Source organism: Notolabrus celidotus, chromosome 20, assembly GCF_009762535.1.
Source record: "Notolabrus celidotus isolate fNotCel1 chromosome 20, fNotCel1.pri, whole genome shotgun sequence".
Lineage (NCBI taxonomy): Eukaryota > Metazoa > Chordata > Actinopteri > Labriformes > Labridae > Notolabrus > Notolabrus celidotus.
The window spans coordinates 19,031,566-19,052,345 of record NC_048291.1 but is presented as its reverse complement, the minus strand read 5'-3'; the positions used below and the strand labels follow the sequence as shown (position 1 = coordinate 19,052,345).

At 40.7% G+C, this 20,780-nt stretch overlaps 1 protein-coding gene across 1 annotated transcript in view; it reads left to right on the top strand.

The window, feature by feature from the left end:
* Nucleotides 1-15,468, top strand: part of LOC117831997 (ral guanine nucleotide dissociation stimulator-like 1) — a 30,706-nt gene extending 15,238 nt beyond the window's left edge. Inside the window, 11 exon segments of the mRNA XM_034710939.1 lie at nucleotides 1,044-1,076; nucleotides 1,576-1,697; nucleotides 4,906-4,916; nucleotides 4,919-4,968; nucleotides 4,970-4,995; nucleotides 5,109-5,208; nucleotides 5,210-5,239; nucleotides 5,602-5,871; nucleotides 5,873-5,923; nucleotides 13,469-13,583; nucleotides 13,671-15,468. Of these exon segments, the coding sequence (XP_034566830.1) occupies nucleotides 1,044-1,076; nucleotides 1,576-1,697; nucleotides 4,906-4,916; nucleotides 4,919-4,968; nucleotides 4,970-4,995; nucleotides 5,109-5,208; nucleotides 5,210-5,239; nucleotides 5,602-5,871; nucleotides 5,873-5,923; nucleotides 13,469-13,583; nucleotides 13,671-13,810 (948 nt within the window). The 3' untranslated portion in view covers nucleotides 13,811-15,468.
* The last annotated feature ends 5,312 nt before the right edge of the window (nucleotides 15,469-20,780 follow it).

Here is a 20,780-nt window from a genome sequence, read left to right as displayed (position 1 = left end):
ATATCTCACTGGCTGCAAAAAAATGTATCTATGGGTACAAATAAAGTACCCTGAACCTGAACCTAAAAGGGCATGTACTAACAACATGTGTTCATTAGTAGTTTATAGAAATTCCACAGTACTTACACTCCTGAAGTACTGTTTTTGCTGTTATACAATTAAAAATGTACTTAGTTACTTTTACTTTACAAGAGTATTTTTACTTAATTTATCGTTAAGAATTGTTTAGGAGCACAGTTGTAAAATAGTTCCTTCATTTGGTGCTGCGTTCAAAATTGAGATTGATTAACCTAGTTAAAATAGGCCTCACTTCAACCAGACCTATTGAGTAATGTTCAAACGTAAATGGCCCAAAAATGAACTTATTATGCCTATCACCTTATTAAAGAAACATATGCAAAATGTATCTCTAGGTCATAACTCATTTGATATGGCAAGTACAGATTCAGGTTACAGCTAATATTAAAGCTCCTGTGAGGAGTTTTTAGCTGGTTGTGAAACAAAGTGAAAATAATATTAAAGTTTATTTATGATCTAAAAAAGCAAACAAGACTATCAACAAGAAGAGTTAATTTTTCTATATGGTTACTTTAAATCAGAAACTATTGGCAGGGGGTAGGTGTCAGACCTTAAAACAACGCAAGCTACTGATACAGCCTTTTTAAAAATATTTTCACTACAACGAATCTCTTTGAGTCCAACATTTGACTTTTAAAATAGAGCAGGATGAGATATTTGTCAAGAAACACTTATTCTACATGTACAGGACAAAATTAGCAAAGAAAGCTTTGTCCACAGGGGGCGCCAAAATCAACACAAACAGAGGAGCTTTAACTAGTCCCATACAAATACGTCAATATGAATTTTTAAAGCTCAAGAAAATGTGTTAATCTTGAATGTGCTTCAAGGTGATGTTTAAAAAAGGCGAACTGCTGTCTTTTTAAAATTAGTCTTGACCCACTTCATCAGTAAATTACACATTCAGTTCTTCTTTTTTGGTATATGTCATAAATAACTGTTTTAACAGTCTACTCTTTTGACAGGGTGGGCTCATAAACTTTGAGAAGAGGAGGAGAGTAAGTGCAACTCGTTTATGTTTTTCCTTTCATGTGTTTTTTAATATTTGTATTCATACCGTCAAAAAAATCACATAAAACAAGTAATTCAGGTGTCTGTCAGCTCATCTCCCATTGGCTAGAGAGTCATGAAGCCTAATGGCTGCAGGGATGAAATATTTTCTTTATCTCTCAGTCCTGCAGTGCAGGGGTGTCTTTACACACACTAGGTGTGTAAAGTGTTTACATTGCCTAAATAAACACAGAGGGACATTTTATGGCACTTGTTTTTTAGAGCACGACAACATTCTAAAAGCAGGACACCTTTTGTTTTCCATTTTAAATATTTACCTTTCAGAACAATTTTCAATACTTTGTAGCTTTTAGAAATACCGCTGTCACAGTGTAGCACCCTGTTGCTCCAGGCATGTTGAACAACCACACAGATGTCAGCAGTCAGGGCACCTTGCAACCTCTTGTCACCTTGTTTATGCACAGACGTTTCTCTCTCTGCCTACAGGAGTTTGAGGTTCTGTCACAGATCCGTTTGTTGCAGACTTCCTGCTCCCAGTACAGCCTGCCCAATTATCCCAGAATCGCTGCCTGGCTGCAGGGACACAAGCTGCTCACCGACCAGGAGAGGTGAGCTACATAAAGTTTATATCTGCATATCTGGATCACCAGCAGAGGAAAGTCCAATAAAAGTGTACTTACATAATGTGAATTATGTATTATAAAAATTCTTCTCTCATCATTTGAGTTCATTCTCTGTGTGGTCAAATAAAGGTGTGTCACTGTTATAACCTGTATTGCTATTATACGTCATAATGTGCAGTATAAAAGATCAAAATGTCTCATCACACTGAGTGGTTAGTTGTTATCAGTTGTTAGCAGGGTGTAACCCTGTCATGGTCGTTGCCATGTCACTGAGAAACAGCTTGTTTGACATTTAGAATGTAGCATACTTTTATAATTAACCCCTGTTAGGAAAAGAGTTCATGCGGTGAAGTTCATATACCGTACTTTTTGAATGTTTGTTCCATTTACTTTTTACTCGCAAAAAAATTGATGTTTTTTTATGAATTAAAAAAAACAATATTGAATTAAAGCCGCAAGCGGCGATGAACGGGCCCTCGCACACCTGCAGCCGCCTACACGAGCCACCGCCTACATGTAAACCGCTGCCTGATATTTGCCACCACATGATGTCAAAGCAAGATCTGAGAGTATATACTGGCTTAGGTGGTGCAAATGTTCCAAGATTTTGGCAGATTGCCAAGAAAACCTCCAAACTTGACAGTCTGCCACGCTCACAATTTTAGTCTGAACAGAATTCCTTTAATAATTTTTACATTTTCACATTGAAATCTGTATGTGCATTGGAGATTTGGGCATTTGAAAGTCTTAAAAAAAACATTTGTTTGGTTTATGTTGAGACTTTTGCTTTAATTTGAATGCAAAGTTATTGGAAGAAGTGTTTCGGTGGTTTGATGTTAGTGTTTGGAAGGTTCTTTTACTGTCCTGGTCAATAGAATGTGAAATCCATGTAACATGTTTAACATGTTGGACAAGCATTTTAGTTTCCTCCATTTTGTTTTGTAATTTTTCCTGTTACTTCTGGAAGGTGTTGTCCTTTATTTCCAGATGTGCAGCTTGACTCATCACAACAGATTTTTGCTGCTGGATCTCCTTCCTTGCATATTTTAATGAGTTCTGCAGGGCTTGTTTCTCCTTGCATTTTGATGCACCACCTGAAAGTCTGCCACGCCCACAATTTTTGTCTGATGATAATTCCTTTAACAATAACTTAATCTTCAATATGTCTGCTATAGAGTGTGCCTTGTTTGGACTGAATTGGAGAAAAACCCTAGGAGGAGCTCTCAAAAGTATGCTCCCTTATTTGGGCGTCATTCTTCACATTCAAAGCTGTATGTGCGTTTGATTGCCCCGCCTCAAACGCTCGCCACGGCCACAATTTTAGTCTGAACACATTTTTTTCTGATAATTTTTTCTCGTCAATGTGTCTACTATAGGTTGACCTTGGTTTGGACTGAATCAGAGAAAGCTCTAGAAGTTAATAGCGAAAGTATGCACCCTTATTTTGACGCCATTTTTTCATGTTCAAAGCTAGGTGGCGCTCTTCCTGTTGAGTTGGGATATGGGTGCAAGAGGCTTTTTGTGCGTCCTGATGCCATGAATAGCATAACATTTTCAAGCATGTAGCTCAAAATAACCCCTATGGGGAGGGGTTTTTGAAAACTGTTGGGGGCGCTAGTGAGCACATTTTTTTAGATTTTTTTTGCGAACCCATAAAATGTCGCAATTTTCCTGAGGACTGATGAGTGTGTTGAATGAGGGTGAAATTACGTGCATTTTAAAGTCACAAAAATCTCCATTTTCCAACGTTTTTTTTTGATGCCCCTCCCCAAAGTCTGCCAACCCCACAATTTTTGTCTGATCAGAATTTGTTCTGATAATTTTTTCTCGTCAATGGGTTTACTATAGGTTGACCTTGGTTTGGACTGAATCGGAGAAAAGCTCTAGGAGTTAATAGCAAAAGTATGCACCCTTATTTGGACGTTTTTGGACACTTTTTGGAGCCATTTTTGATTTTCAAAAATAGGTGGCGCTCTTCCCGTTAAGTTTCGGATATGGGTGTGAGAGGCTTTTTGTACGTCCTGGTGCCATGCATATGCGTAAAAATTTTTCAAGCATGTAGCTCAAAATAACCCAATGCAAAGGCGTTTTTGAAAATTTTAGGGTCCGCTAGCGAGCACATTTTGCAAATTTTTTTGCGAAGACCCATAATTAGTAAATTTTTTACCAGGCCCGATGAGTGTGCAAAAATATCCGCGCTTTCATGCACGTTCAGGGGGCCAAAAATGCGTTTGAAGTCACTCGACAAAGAATAAAAATCGATCCTTAGAAAACAATAGGGCCTTCGCCACCAGCGGTGCTCGGGCCCTAATAAATAACCCAATGAGATGGAACAGCTAACAATCACACTATCAGCCTAACACAAATGCAACACAGCACAGGGCCATAGCACACACAAGTTGCCCAGTTTTTTTCATTGGGGTATGAAAATAACAACTGTCTCTTGATCTCCTTCATGGGTGTGGAAAATACACTATGGACAAAAGTATTTGGATGCCTGACCATCCACCCAACTGTAATGTCATGCATTCAAATACTATTCTTAATGTGGAGCTAGTAACAGCTTCCAGGCTTCTTGGAAGGCTTTCCATGGGGTTGAGGGCTCTATGTGGGCTAGTCAAGATCTTCCACATTGAACTCATCAAACCATGTCCTTTAATAGTCCGTGCTTTGTGCACTGGAGCACAGTCATGGAATGAAAAAGGGCTTTCCCCAAACTGTGGCCACAAAATTGGAGCATAGCTTGGCCAAAATGTCTTGGTATACTGTATTATTTTTTTCTGATTATGTGTATAATATATTATATATATATATATATATATATAGTGTGGTGTGTATAATATATAATATATATAGATATATATAGATTATATATATAGATATATATATATATAAGATATATATATATATATATATTTTTTTTTTTCTAAAATAAAAATGTATTTATTCATTAATTGAATTAATTAAATTATACGTATACTATATTGATTAGAAAAAAATTAAATACAAGCATAATTGTAATTGTATTGTAATATATACAACAAATATATATAATACAATTAAAACTACTTTTAAACAAGATCTCGCAACTCAAATTGTGCTCAATACACCAGGTATACAAGACTGTGATGTGTTTTATCAAGTAACTAGTAAAAAACACTCTTCTGTACGACTTATTTTCCTCCTTTTGCAGCTATGAACTGTCAAGCAGCTGGAGCCTCCAGTGGACTCCTGCTCACCTACTCCATGGAGCCACTCGCACACTCACAAAGAAACTCTCCTCGTGAGTATCACTGTCTCGTCTTATTTGAATATTCAAATACACAAAGCACATGCACATATATTTGTTTTTGTCAGTGTTGTTCTCATACAAGTTTAAATTGAATCTGTCCTCAGTCTCCTGAACGTTAGCGAAGGATCTAAAAAAGTCCCAGCTGATCAGATCAGTGTGTCGTCTTCTGGATCCAGTGCATCTGAGTTGGAAGATCTCTCTTCTGCCAAACTCGGCCTGTTCCATCAGACTGCAGGTAACCAGAAGTTTGCATATGTGGTGTGGATGTGGATATAGATGTGCGTGTTGGTGTTCGTGTGAACGGTGCCCATCTCCTTGTCTAATAGGCTTGTTTTCTGTCGGTCCTTTGTCCTCAGTTAAGCCAACAGTAGTGTGTTTGTAAAGCTGAGTCATATTGTGCTATTATTCAGTGGGTTTCTGTGTTTGATCTACTTTGTATTGTAAAACAGTGGCCCATATTAAACAATAAAAAGCCAGCTCAGAAATATTATCAATGAATGGGTTTTATTACCGTAAAGGTTGCATAATCTCCCTCCACAGTGACTCATTTCCACTTCAACTCATTAATAATCTCTCTCTTGTTCCTCCTCTTCTCAGTCCTTCCACAACTCTTGCAACAACGTCTCAGAATCCTTCCACTCCTCCTCGTCCTCCTCTTCTTTTTCGTCCTGCTCTGCCGAGTCCTCTTTGGATTCCCCCACTCCTTCTAGCTCCTCCTCAGACTGCCAGACAGATCACAGCATGCCAGCAACGCCCTGTGTCGATACACGTCTGAAGCCCGCTCTGGCTTCCCACCACAAACGCTCAGTGTCCATGACCTCCCTGCCGGTGTATAACCGCCAAGTGGCTGACTCTTGTATAGTCATGGGTGAGCGTGGATATGGGCCAGAATAACGGAAATATGTACAAAAGCATCCTGGTGAGTTTATCCACAAATACTTATTCCAAATTGTTCAAATCTACAATCTACATCTCTTGGTGCTGGTTTTCACATAGACTGTATTACCCGACATCTACAATTTACAAATTAAAGATTTAACATTCAAAAGATGCATTGAATAAACCCTTAACTTGACTACAATGTGAATCCCATACATTTGATAAAAAAGTATAACATCAACGCTGGCAGGTGGAAACCTTGTATCTCCATATTTTCTTATTTTTTTTTGCGTAAACCATTGCCTATTGAGTCAGTTGACTTTCTAAAACGTAACAGATGAAAATATGAAAAGAGCTCGCGGTTGAATCTCTTACAGTGTTTAGTTTATGTGAGAAACAAAGTTTTTAAATTATACTTCCGTAAAGTAGTGGTTTTGGAGATGTGGTGGGTTGAAGATCAAAAAAAAAAACCTTGGAATTACTCGTGTATGTTCACTTGAAGAGGAAAAAACTCCCACAGGACTCTGAAGTAAAACTGATAAAACAAATTCTTTAATCCACAGTTTTATTAAACAGTCTTACTGGATGTTTCAAGATCAAGTTTTCCTAAACAAAAAATTATAATACTACGGTTAAGAAACCATGTGGCTCTCGTCCTTGATTGATCCTCAACTGTCTGCCCAAGTCTCACCCTACGGACACACGCAAGAGCTCTCTCTCTCTTAAGGGACAGTAACATACCTCCTGCTGACAACAGTACCATACTGCCTTTAAACTTACAAAATATCCACATGAATTAAATGAAATTACTTTTAGCTGACTCAACATATGTTATCACTTAAATTATATAATAAATCACAATATGAAGATTTACTGTAAACCCAAAATTGTTATATTTATTTATCTGTTAATATGCCTGAACGTAACTTGGCCCTACATACCGGCCCCTAATTGTGCCCTTAACTATACACAATTGCCACACAAATTTAACATGGTGGGCCAAAGATATAGTCTGTCCAAGGAAGAGTCTTCTATGACAGCCTTTGAGGTTGAGGGATACAACCTCACTCAGCTTCCTGTAGAAGGCAATCTTCGTGATGGGCCTGTCCAAAGTGTTGGTCTTGGTTTTACCCGTACCTGTCGAACCAGTCCAGACTTGTCTGGGATGTCTGGATTACCTTTCCTGTAACCCAGGAGTTGCGCGTGCTGAATCATCGACTATCAACACAATGTCTCCAGTGGTAAAGTTGCGAGATGGATGGCAACCGTTTTTTGGCGTTCTTGAAGCTGCAGTAGATATTCTCTGGTCCACTGCTTCCAGAACATGTCTGCCATAGACTGGATCTGTTTCCACCTCCTTCTGGCATAGATGTTTGTGTTGTCGAACACTCCAGGGGGTAAAGACGGCTTGGTCTTCAGAAGCAAAAGGTGATTGGGGCGTAAGAGCCTCCAGATCATTTGGGTCACTGGAGCCTTTGTTATGGGCCGACTGTTGATAATGGCCTCTGCTTCCATAGAAGAGTGTGTAGGCCCTCTTCATCCAATGTCTGTTGCTTCAGGGTGACACTCAAAATCTTCCTTACAGACTTGATTAACCTCTCCCATACACCTCCGTGGTGAGAGCCAGTGGGAGGATTGAACATCCACTGGATGCCACTCTGATGTAGTGTGTTCTCGATCTTGGAGACATTCCATTCTTCAATGGCTTTCTTTACTTCACGCTCGCCTCCAACAAAATTGGTCCCTTTGTCAGAGCGGAGAACTTTGACCTGGCCTCTTCTGGCCATGAAGCGATGAAGAGCGTTTAGAAAAGAGTCTGTGTCCAGTGAGGACGCTACCTCTAAATGAACTGCTCGAACTGTCATGCATGTAAAGATAACGCCGTACCTTTTCACTTTACTTCGCCCACGTTTTACCTCGAATGGGCCGAAGTAGTCCACTCCAGTGTTGGTAAATGGAGGGTCGTCTGGCAGGACTCTGTCTCGAGGTAAGTCAGCCATCAGTTGTTGTCCTGCAGCTCCATGTGAGCGTTGACAGACAAAACACTTGGATAGGATTGTCCTTATGACTATACTTGGTCCGCAACTTGAAAAGCACATGATTTCGACCGCTATGACCCAAATTCTCATGGATTTCTTTGAGGATCAGCTTTGTGACATGTAGATCCTTATCAAGGATTGCCAGATGTTTTGACTCCTCCGGTAAAGCTGCCCTGTTGAGTCTTCCACCAACCCTGAGGATGCCATCTTGTTGGACAGGGTTTAGCTTGAAAAGCTTACTGCTCCTCTTTATGCCTTCACCCCGTTGAAGTGCAGAGATCTCTTTGGAAAACGTTTTGCCTTGGCAATATCGAACGATTTCCCTCTCCGCTTCTATGAGGTTCTCCACTGTGAGTGTATTGGAGTCAGCTCCAAATAGGTCTGCCTTGAAACTCCTCATCTCCTTAACGACTTTGAGGGGAGATTTTGTAACACTCAGCTCCTTTCTCTTTCGACACTGGCTCAACAGAATGCTCTTGAATTTAAGCATCCAAGCGACTGCCTTCTTAAGACGAGTCCAGGACGAAAAGTATTGCATGAATTCCAACGTTGCATCTCTTGGATCATCTGTTACAGTAGCGCGAACCACAGAGCTCTTTACCTCTGGGTCCTCCATGGTTAGGTCCCCAGGAACTAGATTTTCCGGCCAGTCTTCCAAGGGCTTGGTAAGAAAGTCCGGCCCCTGTAACCAAGCGTGGCTTTGAATTAACTTCTCTGCTTTGAGCCCCCTGGATGCGTAATCAGCAGGGTTCTGTGAAGTATTAACATACCTCCATTGGTGTGGCTCAGAGATCTTCAGGATGGTATCCACACGATTAGCGACAAAAGTGCGGAATCTGCTTGTTTTGTTACAAATATACTTCAGCCAGTTGTGCCGTCAGACCAGAAAACTGATTCTTGTAGTTGTAGTTGCAGTTCAGACTTCAATACCTTGTCCATGCAGGCAGCCATAGTTGCTGCGGTAAGCTCCATTCGTGGGATAGTAATGGGCTTCAGCGGAGCCACTCTGGCTTTCCCCATGACAAACGCACAGTGGACCTTGTTGCTGCTGTTTTTCTGTAGCAAGTAGCTAACTGTCCCGTAACCATCTTCACTAGCATCTGCGAAGTGATGGAGTTGATGGAATACTGTCTCACCAAAGCCTGCAGGCTTGAAACACCTTGGGACACTAAAGCCTTGCAACTGGTGGAGTTGAGCTTTCCATGTAGACCATTCATGACTGAGGTCATCAGGAATTAGGACGTCCCAGCCTAGCTTCCTTCTGCAAAGCTCTTGCAGGATTCTCTTTACTGGGAGCAAAACTGGTGCCAGGATACCTAAACGGGTCATACACAGAGCTCACAATGGATAAGATGTTCCTCCTAGTGGGGGCTTTGTCTGACATTATTATCTTGAACCTGAAGCTGTCAGATTGGATACACCAGTGAACTCCCAAAGCTCTCTCTGTAGGAAGCACATCTTGAGTCAGATCAAGGTCTTTAACTTCTGTTGCTTTCTCCTCTTCTGGGATGATAGACAGCATGGCTCTGCTGTTACTTATCCATTGGTGAGTCTGAATCCTCCCTTTTCGCATACAGCTCGCAAGGGTGTGGTACAGCCACACAGCTTCTTCTGACTGAACTGATTTAAGACAGTCGTCCACATAGAAGTTGTTGAGCATGGTGTCAACTGCTTGGCTGTTGGACTGGTCTCTGTTGTCTTCCGCACATTTGCGTAGGGCAAAGCTGGCACGCTCGGAGACGAGGTTGCACCAAACAAATGAACCACCATCTCATACTCCACTGTCTCCTCACTGATGTCACCTGATGTCGACCAGAGAAACCGGAAAAGGTCAGTCTTCGTCGGGCACCTTAACCTGGTGGAACATGGCTTCCATATCAGCCATGACCGCCACTTCCTCTTGCCTGAACCTTGTGATGACACCGAGGAGGGTGCTGGTCAGATTTGGTCCCTGTAACAACTGATCATTCAGAGAAGTGCCTTTGTATGATGCTCCGCAGTCAAATACCACTCTGAGCTTGTGCTTCTTGGGGTGATGAACCCCATGGTGTGGCAGGTACCAAACTTACCATCTTCCCGGCTGAGGTCTTTGTCAGATACCCTTACAGCATACCCCTTTTCAATCATGCATTTCATGAAGGCTGTGTACTCCAAATGGAATGTAGGATTCTTTATAAACTTCCTCCTTAAGTTTAGAGTTCGTTGTACAGCTGCTGCACGGTTGTTGGGCATCTTCACATCCTGTTCCTTAGTGGTAGTGCAATGCTGTAATGTCCATCCACAAGTCTAGCTGACTGTGAGGCCATGTCAAGGAACTGAAGATGATCCCTTGACATTTCCAGCTTCTCATCTTGCTCACACTCAGGGAAGTCACATTTGAATTGTTGACTCCAAAGTGTGTCTATGTCTGCTGACTGATATACGATTTGCTGCAACCTGTATCAGCCCGCTTGATGAACTGTTGGAAGTTTCTTTCCGAAGAGGTCCAGTGACAGTCCAGCCTAGCCTTGTTCTTACAGCATAAGGACCGTCATTTACGCTGGCGATAACCTGCCATGGTTCCATAGCTTTGGGCGCGTTAGTCCAAATAAGGAGTCCTATACCTGCATCTATCCTTGGAAGTAACACCTGCTGAAGGTGGGGCCACTTGTCAACGTCCTCTTGTAAAGGAATGCTGTCTGTAGATGCAGGAATGGTTTTCTGACTGTACGAATCTGGAAGCCCCAGAAAGTCGTTGCAGTCCAATCTGCTTACTCACAGACCAGACACAATGTGACTGCTAACAACCCTTTTCTCTCCCATGGTCTTCAGTAGAATGTGCGTTTTTCTGCCAGTGAGACTAAGTTCTTTCATTAGCTCCTCGGTGTAGAAGCAAGCAGTACTCCCAGGGTCAAGAAAAGCGTAAGTTTGTGTCACCCTTTGGCCCTTCTTGGTCTTGACTTGAACTGGAACTATTGCTAAGATGCTCTCTACATTCTCAGTATCACCAATAGTTGTATCCATTCCCACAAACCCACTCACAATGGATGACAGTTTTTCCTTCATTTTCACCTGGTTCCACTTCGTGCCTTACCTCCTTGTTTGAAGGAACTGGGTTTCCCTTCATGTGCAACACTGTAGGGTGTGACAGCTCAATTTCTGCCCCAGTCTCAATTTCTGCTTACATGAGCTACTCATGACCCTTTTGTAGGCAACTGAAACACAAACCTTTAGCTCTTAAGAAGTCAATCTTCTCCTTATGAAGAGACTTCTTCATCCTCTTGCACTGGTTGCCACTGACTTTATCTTCTGGCTTAGGCTTTACAATCCCTTCCTTGTTACTGGGTGATAGTTGCTGCTGTGGTGAAGCCTGTCTTGCTACCACTTCTCTTGTGCAACCTTTCATCCACTTGAGCTCTAAGTTGGCTCTTTGAGGCAGAGTCCTTTATGTCACCAAACAGTGGGTGCAAGGCTTCCTTGGCCTGCTTGTTCACAAAATCCACAAGGTCATTGAACTTAGCTCTGCAATTTCCCTGTCCTGAATTCCACAGACTTGGCTCCTCCACCTTTCTCTCAATTTGTACGGGAGTTTGGTAATGATAGCACGCAAGTTGGCTGTACTGTCTAGCTCCTCCATGTACTCAACATCAGTCATAGCATTACAACAGCCAGTGAGATAGAGGCAAAATAAGTGGAGAGCCTCTCCATCATCAGACTTGATGGTTGGCCAGTTCAAAGCCCTGTCTATATAAGCCACTGAAGACTTGTAGGTATTCCCAAAATGTTCTCAGAAGTCTTTTGGCTTCATAATATCCACGTTCGGGTTCCATATGAAGACAGCTGCTTATCAGCTCCCTCGGCTGTCCACTGGTGTACTGCTCCATATAGTACAATCTGTTCCTTACTGCTCTCTGCCTTGTCCTCTACTCCATGTTCAAAGGCTCTTATGAACAGTTTATATTCTAGGGGGTCTCCTTTGAATTCAGGAATGGTCTGAGGAGGCAGGGTTGCCAATCTCTGCTGCTTGGATAGCACTTCAGCAACATTAATAGAGCCTCTGGCTGCTGATGAGTAGTCAAAGTGGGTGAACTTTGGACATTTTGTGGAACATCATTGTTTTGTGCTGCTTGTCTGTGGTGAGCAAGACACTTATTTGCCTAGGAGCTAGCAGATCACAAGCATTGTTTGAAGCTAATAGGAGTTAATTCCATCATGACTTGATGCTCTGCTTGAGAGTCCTTCAAACTCAGTCAGGATCTTAATCTTAGCATCATTTGCTGCTAAAGCAGTTTGTATCTCAAGTTCCTCTTTTCTCTTTGAGTTAGCTTTTTTTTCCTCCAACATTTGTTTCTGTTTTAATGCAGATGCTTGGACTTACAATGTAGCACGCTCCAATTCTGCCTTAAGACGAGTAGATGAAGCAGTAGATGATGCACGAGAGGAATGTACCGAAGGTGCCTTTGAACTACGCTTTGAAGATACTTTAGATGCATTGGAAACACTGTCTGATGGCTGAACCTCTTCATTGCATTTAGCTGCTTACACAAGACGTAGATTAGCTCATTTATCCAAGCCTTCACACTCTCTGCAAATTCCTAAAAGCATGAGTATGAGACCATATGATGTTTGTTCCACGTGATAGAGAATAGGAAACAAGAAATGTGTTTGAGTAAAGTTCTTAACAATCAATTAACTGTTACTCGATTAATTGTGAACACCCCTAGTCAGATTGGTGATCTGATGTTTAATTTTTTAAAAGCTATGCCAGCATCTTAGTCTCAACAGCGGGTATGGTGATATGATAATTTCGCTCAAGAGGAGACCGAATGGTCTTTGCAATTAGATGAAAAATAGTGCATGTTTTTGTATCTGTGCCTGCTTTCAGCTAGAATTACTTAGAAAGTGTAAGCAAATCAATCTATATTGTCTATGTTATAGTAGCCTACCGAATGGGGCATTCCAAACAATTTTCATTTACGTACAAGTACTGTATTTTTCATCAACTACAGTACCAGTCAAAAGTTTGGACACACCTTCTCATTACATTTTTTAAAAATTAATTGAAATTATTTTTCCACGTGTTGTCTTACTATATCAATAACTAAGCTCTCCTTCATATATCTTGCAAGACCCAACTATATGCTTGGAATATGCAAAACAAATGTGCAATATGCCAAGTTGAGAAAGTTTAGAACATATTTCGTCCTTTACTGTGCTTTTTCATGGTTGTTTGTGTATGACAGAAAGTTATCACATCACATATTTTAAGTCACCTGCTACACTCTGGTGGCTTTACAGCTGTGATGTAATGCAGCCAGCCTCCATAATCACGGTAAACTCAGATTTTATCTGAGCAGAAGCGGATTTCAACCTTCAACATTTTGCCCAGAGCAGCTCAACATTTTAGTTATGTAACAATGAGCACAACATATTTTTGAGGTCAGGTCAACATTGATCCGATCTTCCACTACTTCCCTCTTTGGCTTTTTCCAAATGTTGTAATTGTCTCTCTTTCACAAAACACCCTTCATGAAGCTGTGTTTATTAAACCTTTTTTTTCTCTATAGCTGACCAGCCAGGACAAAACTGCTCAGGTGATCCAGAGAGCACTGGAGAAACATCACCTTGAGCACATGAACTGGCGTGACTTCACTCTGTCACAGGTCATCACCCAAGAAAGAGGTCAGAAAACATTCGTACTATTCCAATAATTCTTCAAATAGCTCTGAAGGTATGCCTCTGATACTTTGTGTTACTTTTCTGTTTCAGAGTTGCTCATACCGGACAAAGCAAATGTCTTCTATGCTATGTCCACAACAGCAAACTTTGACTTTGTTTTGCGGCAATTCCACAAATTCCAGAAGAAACCACTGAGAGCGACATCTAGCCTTGGGAGATACTCAAAGTAGAAGTTCATGTCTGGTGATTCTACACCTGGAAGATGGAATGAATTGATGGGACACTGCTTGGAAATTATTTGTACTTTTTGTGTTTAAAAAAAAAAAGGATTGGTCTCCAGGATGGCTTATCCTTTTTAGTTACCAAATGACTAAATATGACTTTTTTATTGTACCTGAAAAGATGATGCTAAGCACTTTAACAAGAAGAAGAATGTTCGACTTGATGGAAAGAAATGGAACGTAATGAAAACCTCTGGATCACACATGCTTTTAGTTCCTGTTGGGGAAAAACAGACTCCTAAAGACATATGAGTTGGTGGTTAATGTGTGGATCCATGTGAAAACAACAATTGATTTTTCCGAGACTGCAGCTACATGTAGGTGTCACTTCCAATAACTCACAGGGCATGAACATGCACTCCCCCCAGAGAGCAACACGTGCCTACATCACCGATCTATTTATACATGAACACTTTGAAATGGCTGGCCATTTCCTTACACAGCTGGCAGCCACCAACAACCTATGTGTTAAAAAAGGGAATGGGGGTTAGATGCAGTGTGAAGGCCACACAAACTCTTGGGATACCTTGGCAGGTTGTCACCCTCTCGAGAGGTTGGTTCGCTTATGTGCGGCTGCTCAGATGCCATCTGACAAGTGGGCGGGGACTTTTATCACCACGGATCACAGTGTTCTCAGTGAATTTCAGCACACAGTTGCTGTGACACTGATCGTGTGCAGCCGGCAACCCCGACTGGAAGGATGGCATTCCTGAGCCCGTGTAACCATGGTGGCAGTCGATTCTTTGACAGATGGAACAGGATGTACACATGCAGATTGGAACTGTATCTCAATGATAGGGGTGACCTCTTTGTGCCCTTGATTTTCCTGCTTTGACTTAAAAGCTTGACTTTTAAAATAGAAAATGTTCCTATTTCTTATATTTATTTTCACTGTGGTTCCACTGTGGTTCACCTTACTGTTGATTGCAGCTTTTGATTAGCACATTGTGGTGACTCACTAGTTCGCACTTCACTAGTTTGAAAATATTTTAAAAAACCTCAACAAAAATGTTATTGTGAAGCCATTTTGGTTCTAATTTTAGATGTCTTACTTTCACATGATTTATGAGAATACTTAAAATGTAAATTACTTTTTTTTATTTTACTGAAGATGTATCTAAGAATAACAATTCAGACTTGCATGGGCTTGATGTAACTGGTGCTCAAATGGCTTGAATTTAAGCTGAAGGAAGATTTAACAATTCAGTGATGTCTAATGATACCGATAGTCTAATGACATTGTTGATAGTGATCAAATTTTCAAGTAGGGGAAGATTGCTAAGTTATCTGACATGCTAAGAAGTCCTTTTGGAGTGTCAGTGAGTCAAAAGTCTTTCTCAAGAGCAAAAATAACAGATGACTCAAGTCTCTTTGAGCTCCTTACTTTAAATGTACCAAGGGAACTTGAGAACTTTCTCAAAACATACTTCCTTGGAAACACTCATGAATAATAATCTTAAGAATCACTGCGTCGGTTGACCTGTGTATTTAATAAAGATAATTAACAATATAAAAGGAAGAATAAACACTATACAAGAGAATACAGGATTTGATTTGCATTGCCTATCTGTATTGACAACTACCCAATAAATACCTTTTCAGCCCTATTTGTCTGATGTGTTTCCATCTTTATTTATATAGGACCAAATCACAACAAAAGTTATCTCAAGACTCTTTTACAAACATAGCAGGTCTAGACCATACTCTATGTTAAATTCCCAACATTAAGACCGGATACCTCCAGTCCCCTCTTACTGACAGGACTTCATCTTATCTCATCTTAATCCAACATGAGCATTGCACCTCGCAGTATTTATCTAGTTACAGCAGCAAGGAAAAACTTTTTAACAGGCAGAACCCTTGAGCAGGACCAGACTCATATTAGACAGCCATCTGCTTCGACCGAGTTGGGTTGGAAAGAAGGATAGAGGAGAATAAGGGAGAGAGAGAGAAAGCAATGATAGTGATGAGATGGATAGTAGTAGTAGTAGTAGTAGCTGTTGCCAAAGTCTTGCAACGTCACAAAGGCTGATTGTAAAAATCTGAATCAGAAATACTTTATTTATCCCGGGGGGGGGGGGGGGGGGGGGGGGATTTGGTCATTACAGTTGCTCTTCTACACAATAGAGTAAGAATATAAGAGTATTAATAGAAATTAGGAATAAAATAATAAATAAATAATAATAATTAAAATAAGTCCAGAAGCTATGTACAAAAGTCAATCAATCAATCTTTATTTATATTGCGCCGAATCACAGCAAATGTTGTCTCAAGACGCTTTACAAACAGAGCAGGTCTAGACCATACTCTATTATATTATTAACAAAGACTCAAGATCCAGTCCCATTTTATAGATAAGACTCTGTCTGATCATATTAATCCCCCATGAGCATTGCCCCTTGCAGTATTTAGCTAGTTACAGCAACAAGGAAATCTTCCTCTAACAGGCAGAAAACTAGAACAGAACCAGAATCATATTAGACAGCCATCTGCCTTGGCCAAGTTGGGGTTGAAAAGAGGAAATCTTCCTCTAACAGGCAGAAAACTCAAACAGAACCAGACTCATATTAGACAGCCATCTACCTCGACCAAGTTGGGGTTGAAAAGAGGGATAGAAGGAAGTAAGATATATATACAAAGATATTAAAGCAGTAAGGAAATTGCCCAGGGTATTGTTCAATGTGAACAGCTGTTGACTGGTTAACAATCAGATTGCACAGTACTGTTGTAAATTGAAATTAGTTTGTGCCAGACAACGTGTGATACTCAGAGGGAGGAGTTGTACAGATTAATGGCCACAGGCAGGATCGACTTTCTGTGGCATTCAGTGGTTCATCTGAGGGGATTGAGTAGCACTGAATGTGCTCCTGTGTTTAACCAGAATGTTGTAGAGTGGGTGATGGATGTTGTCCATGATGGCATGCAACTTTGACAGTGTCATCACTGTAAGTGGTGTGGTGTCACAGTCAAAGAATGCAAACTTTTCACTGTTTTTCAGCAGCAGATAAAATGTTTCAACACCATCTTTGGAGGTACAGCAGAATAATAAGGCAAGATTTCTTTCTTTCACCTTTATGTAGACTTGTTGTTACAGAAGGGAGCATGTGGCGTTTATTTCAGACTTACTGAGTATTTACCGCTCAAGATTATTCTTTTAACCAAATTCATTCCAACATAAAAAATAATAAACCACAATAAAAAGGTAATCCACTATAATGAATGTATTTGGTTTGAAACTCAAATATAATACGATTTTGGAAAGAAAAAACATGATATAATTTGAAGTTTGACATTTTCATTTTTGTGTCAAACATACATTTCTATGCCCAGCCCACAAACACTTACATGACACCATGAATTTATACAGTCCAGGGTCAGAGCACATTTCTTCATTGTCATGGCACAGAAGACAAAAAAATTAAAAACAAAATATTCACTAATTAAACAGACTATCTCGTCTTCTTTTCCAGGTTTTAAGACAAAATTAGAAAACGTAAACACATCCAAATTAAACAGATATTAAATTTTTTGCTCATCTGGACACCACAGTATTTCAGGGTTTTGAAAAGTGATTTCATGACACAGTCACTCTCTTAGGTCATATCTGACTTGTCTAGAAGAGAAGATACATACTTCCATTCTACTAAAATGATAATAATATGTAAAAAATAAATCAATAAGCTACAAATTGAAAAAGTTATATACAGAGGCTATCATTAAACAAAGGTTCTACAGTTTGTCTTTCAAACATGTTAAAAACATGTAGGAACTTAAATCACTACACAGGTCCAGCAGCATACAGAATAGATAACATTAGTGTCAGAGCCAAAATAGACCCCATGTCACAACTAATCCGACAGACTTTTATTCTCGAGGTGGACACAGGAGGTGACTTACCACAGTTAAGAAAATGCTAGGAGGAGAAAATAACTTTTCCCCCAAAACGGTTCACCTCCTGTTTACATGCCTCTCTCCTCTCACCATACTGTAAAAACTGTACAAAACACCACCACAAGATGTCACCAGAGAGCTGTAACTTCAGTCTCCTTGTGATTCGAGTTACATTCAACTGCACTGTTCTGAGACACCACCAGGTCGCAGTAGCATGTTACACAACAAAGCTGTTTTCATGTGTGGATATTTAATAATACAACACCTTTCTTTCTACCAAACCTGAATGGGCAGTTTGCTTTGAATGGAGTTGATTCTATTACCCTGTCTCCTTAACAGGAAATACTGTAGCATCTTGAAAGGACAGGCCAGCTGCTCACCTGATCAGATTATCAGCACAGTGCAGGATTTCTGTCAGGCCAGAACCTCTCAGTGCACTTGGCTGTGAAAGACGCACTCTCAGCAGAAACACACTGGTTTTGCATTCATTAGATGACTTCTCTCACACATAGGGAGTGTGTTTGAGAGGGGGGGATGCACCGGTCAGCAATTCTGGAGGAGAAACAGGACACTGCCCCTCTTTTTCTCATGTATTATGCATGCCTGTGATGATGTCCGGCCTTGAGCTTCGCAGTGTACGTAATTGTGTGTTGCATGTCTTCAAGGAAGCACACAATGCATCAATACTCAGCTCTTAGCCCTGACAGCTCCAAACTGGTATTTATCTGCCACTTGAGCAGTGCTTTGCAGATCACATAAGAAATTCAAGGTCTTATCTGGATTCATTCGGGAAGTAGTAGAAGCAGATCTCTAATGAGGATTGATGAGATTTGGACTTTAGTCATCAATAAAGTGATGATCTTCACCTATGTTGAACCAAGAGTGTTTGAGGAAGTCAGATACTGTATGTATCTGACAAGGCTGCTTGCATTCTTGACTTGGGAGCAATTTTCACACAGACTGTGGCAGTGGCGTACTCAGGCTGTTTGAGAGGCAAGGGCGAAAACAAAAAGGAAAAACACAATACTATTTATTATTTTCTATATTATTGACTATATTACAAAATTAACATAACTTAACATATTTAACTATAAGGGCCTTTTTTTACATTGACCTGGAGGGTCATCCAGAGGGCATATTTTTTTTACGTTTAATACATTCACGGGGCATCCAGAGGGCATATTTTTATGTTTTACATTTGAGGGGTATCCAGAGGGCATATTTTTATGTTTTACATTTGAGAGGCATCCAGAGGGCATATTATTTGCGTTTTTTACATTTAAGGGGCATCCAGAGGGCACCTTATCATGCATTTTCCACTGAAAGAGCACCTGAGAAAACAATTTTTAATGTTTTATCTACTACAGTGGAATCCAAGAGGGCACTTTAGCATGGTTTCTTTTGGACATGAAGGTCCCAGGAAGGAAAATGTACTCTAATTATTATCAATGTTTACTCATACTAGGATTAAGGTCAGTATGTGAAGTCAAAACAACTGTCCATTTGAAAACCTGTTTTTGCTTCAGCTGTTTCATAACCCCAGCAACTGTATGCACATGTGAGGGTGTGGAAGCTATGAAAATGCTGGGCAACAGTTTACTCTGATCTGTGCTTGGGTTGAGCTTGTAAAGCTGATGACAGACATATGTTAACCTTGTTTCACCTGGTTGGCTCTCTCTGTGGAAAAAGAAATGCATTCATCTGTTTTTACAGGTCAAAGCCAGAGAAGAGGAGGGACGTGTTGCCTGTGCCAGTGTGTTTAAGTTGTTGAGTTACTGCGTGTTTCTGTATAGATGTTACACATGTGTGCACAATGTTGATAAACTTTGTTCCTCATTCTTAAAGAGGAAGCAGTGGTGATGGAGGGCGTTGAAAATAGCGCACACATAGAAAAAATTCACACCATATATACAAACATTGAATCACCATGAGTGACAGTTGTGCCTGTTGGCGCTCATGCACCCCGAGACATTCTTGGCAGGGTGCAGATTGGCTGTGCCATATGCTCATGCACTCATACATGCTCACAGAATCGTCATACTGCAGACGTCAGGGCGTTTCCATGCACATTTAAACTCATGCACAGATGTTTAGCAGCCCATGTTAGCTGTGCATAGCTTTCAACGCTTCACTTTTACTATGAATGTAGGATGTTGGTTGCTAACCTTTTCCTGGCCATGAATAGTGTTACCACAAAGTGACTCCCTTGTTACACATTGGAAACTGAAATACATAACACACACCTCTCTCTGTCTCTCTTGGTGGGATCGTGATGCTGTTATTGCTCACTATCAAGCCAAAGATGTGCAACCAAAGACTGTGGAACAAGGTGTTTTGGTGTGAAACAAGGGTAACAGCTAACTGTGCATGCATTCTATACATTTTTTTTTGTATAGAAATAGAGCCAGCAGGATCTGTGTTGATGCTTTCACATTGAAGCCTGATTTATACTACGCCAAAGCATACACAGTGGGCTTGTATAGCCCAACCTATATACTGTAGTGCACCTCCTCAAAAGTGAAAGCCTGGCTTATACTCCTGTGTCAACCCTATCTTGTAGTTGCACTGTAGTGGCATTGGTGAGGAGAGGGACCTAGCTACATACACAGTGGAGCTCCATATACAGTAAGTGCATATGTGGTTGACCTCTCTGAGTGTATGCGCAATTGGAAGTTTGACATCTGTTAGCTTGTGTGCTAGACGGATCTCAGTAGCTGAATGCGGTGCTGTCTGTCGCTAGCTAACTTAAAACCCTCCAAACTTGTCCTGAAATAAAATGCAGAGTTGAGGAATTGAGACAAAATGTCCCCCCTTCTCTGCCTACAGTTACCCGGGACTTCCACCAGATCCGTGTCGGGTCCGTCTCTGATCTGGCGATAACACAGTGTTTTATTCTGAAAATTAACAGGATGTTTTCATTTTGTTTTGGTGCCTGACTTCCTGTTCTGCTCTATCTTCTCTGTTGAGACATATGTGTCGTGCTCCGGCATGCGGCAAAAATAGAAGTCTTGTGTATCTGATGTGGAGG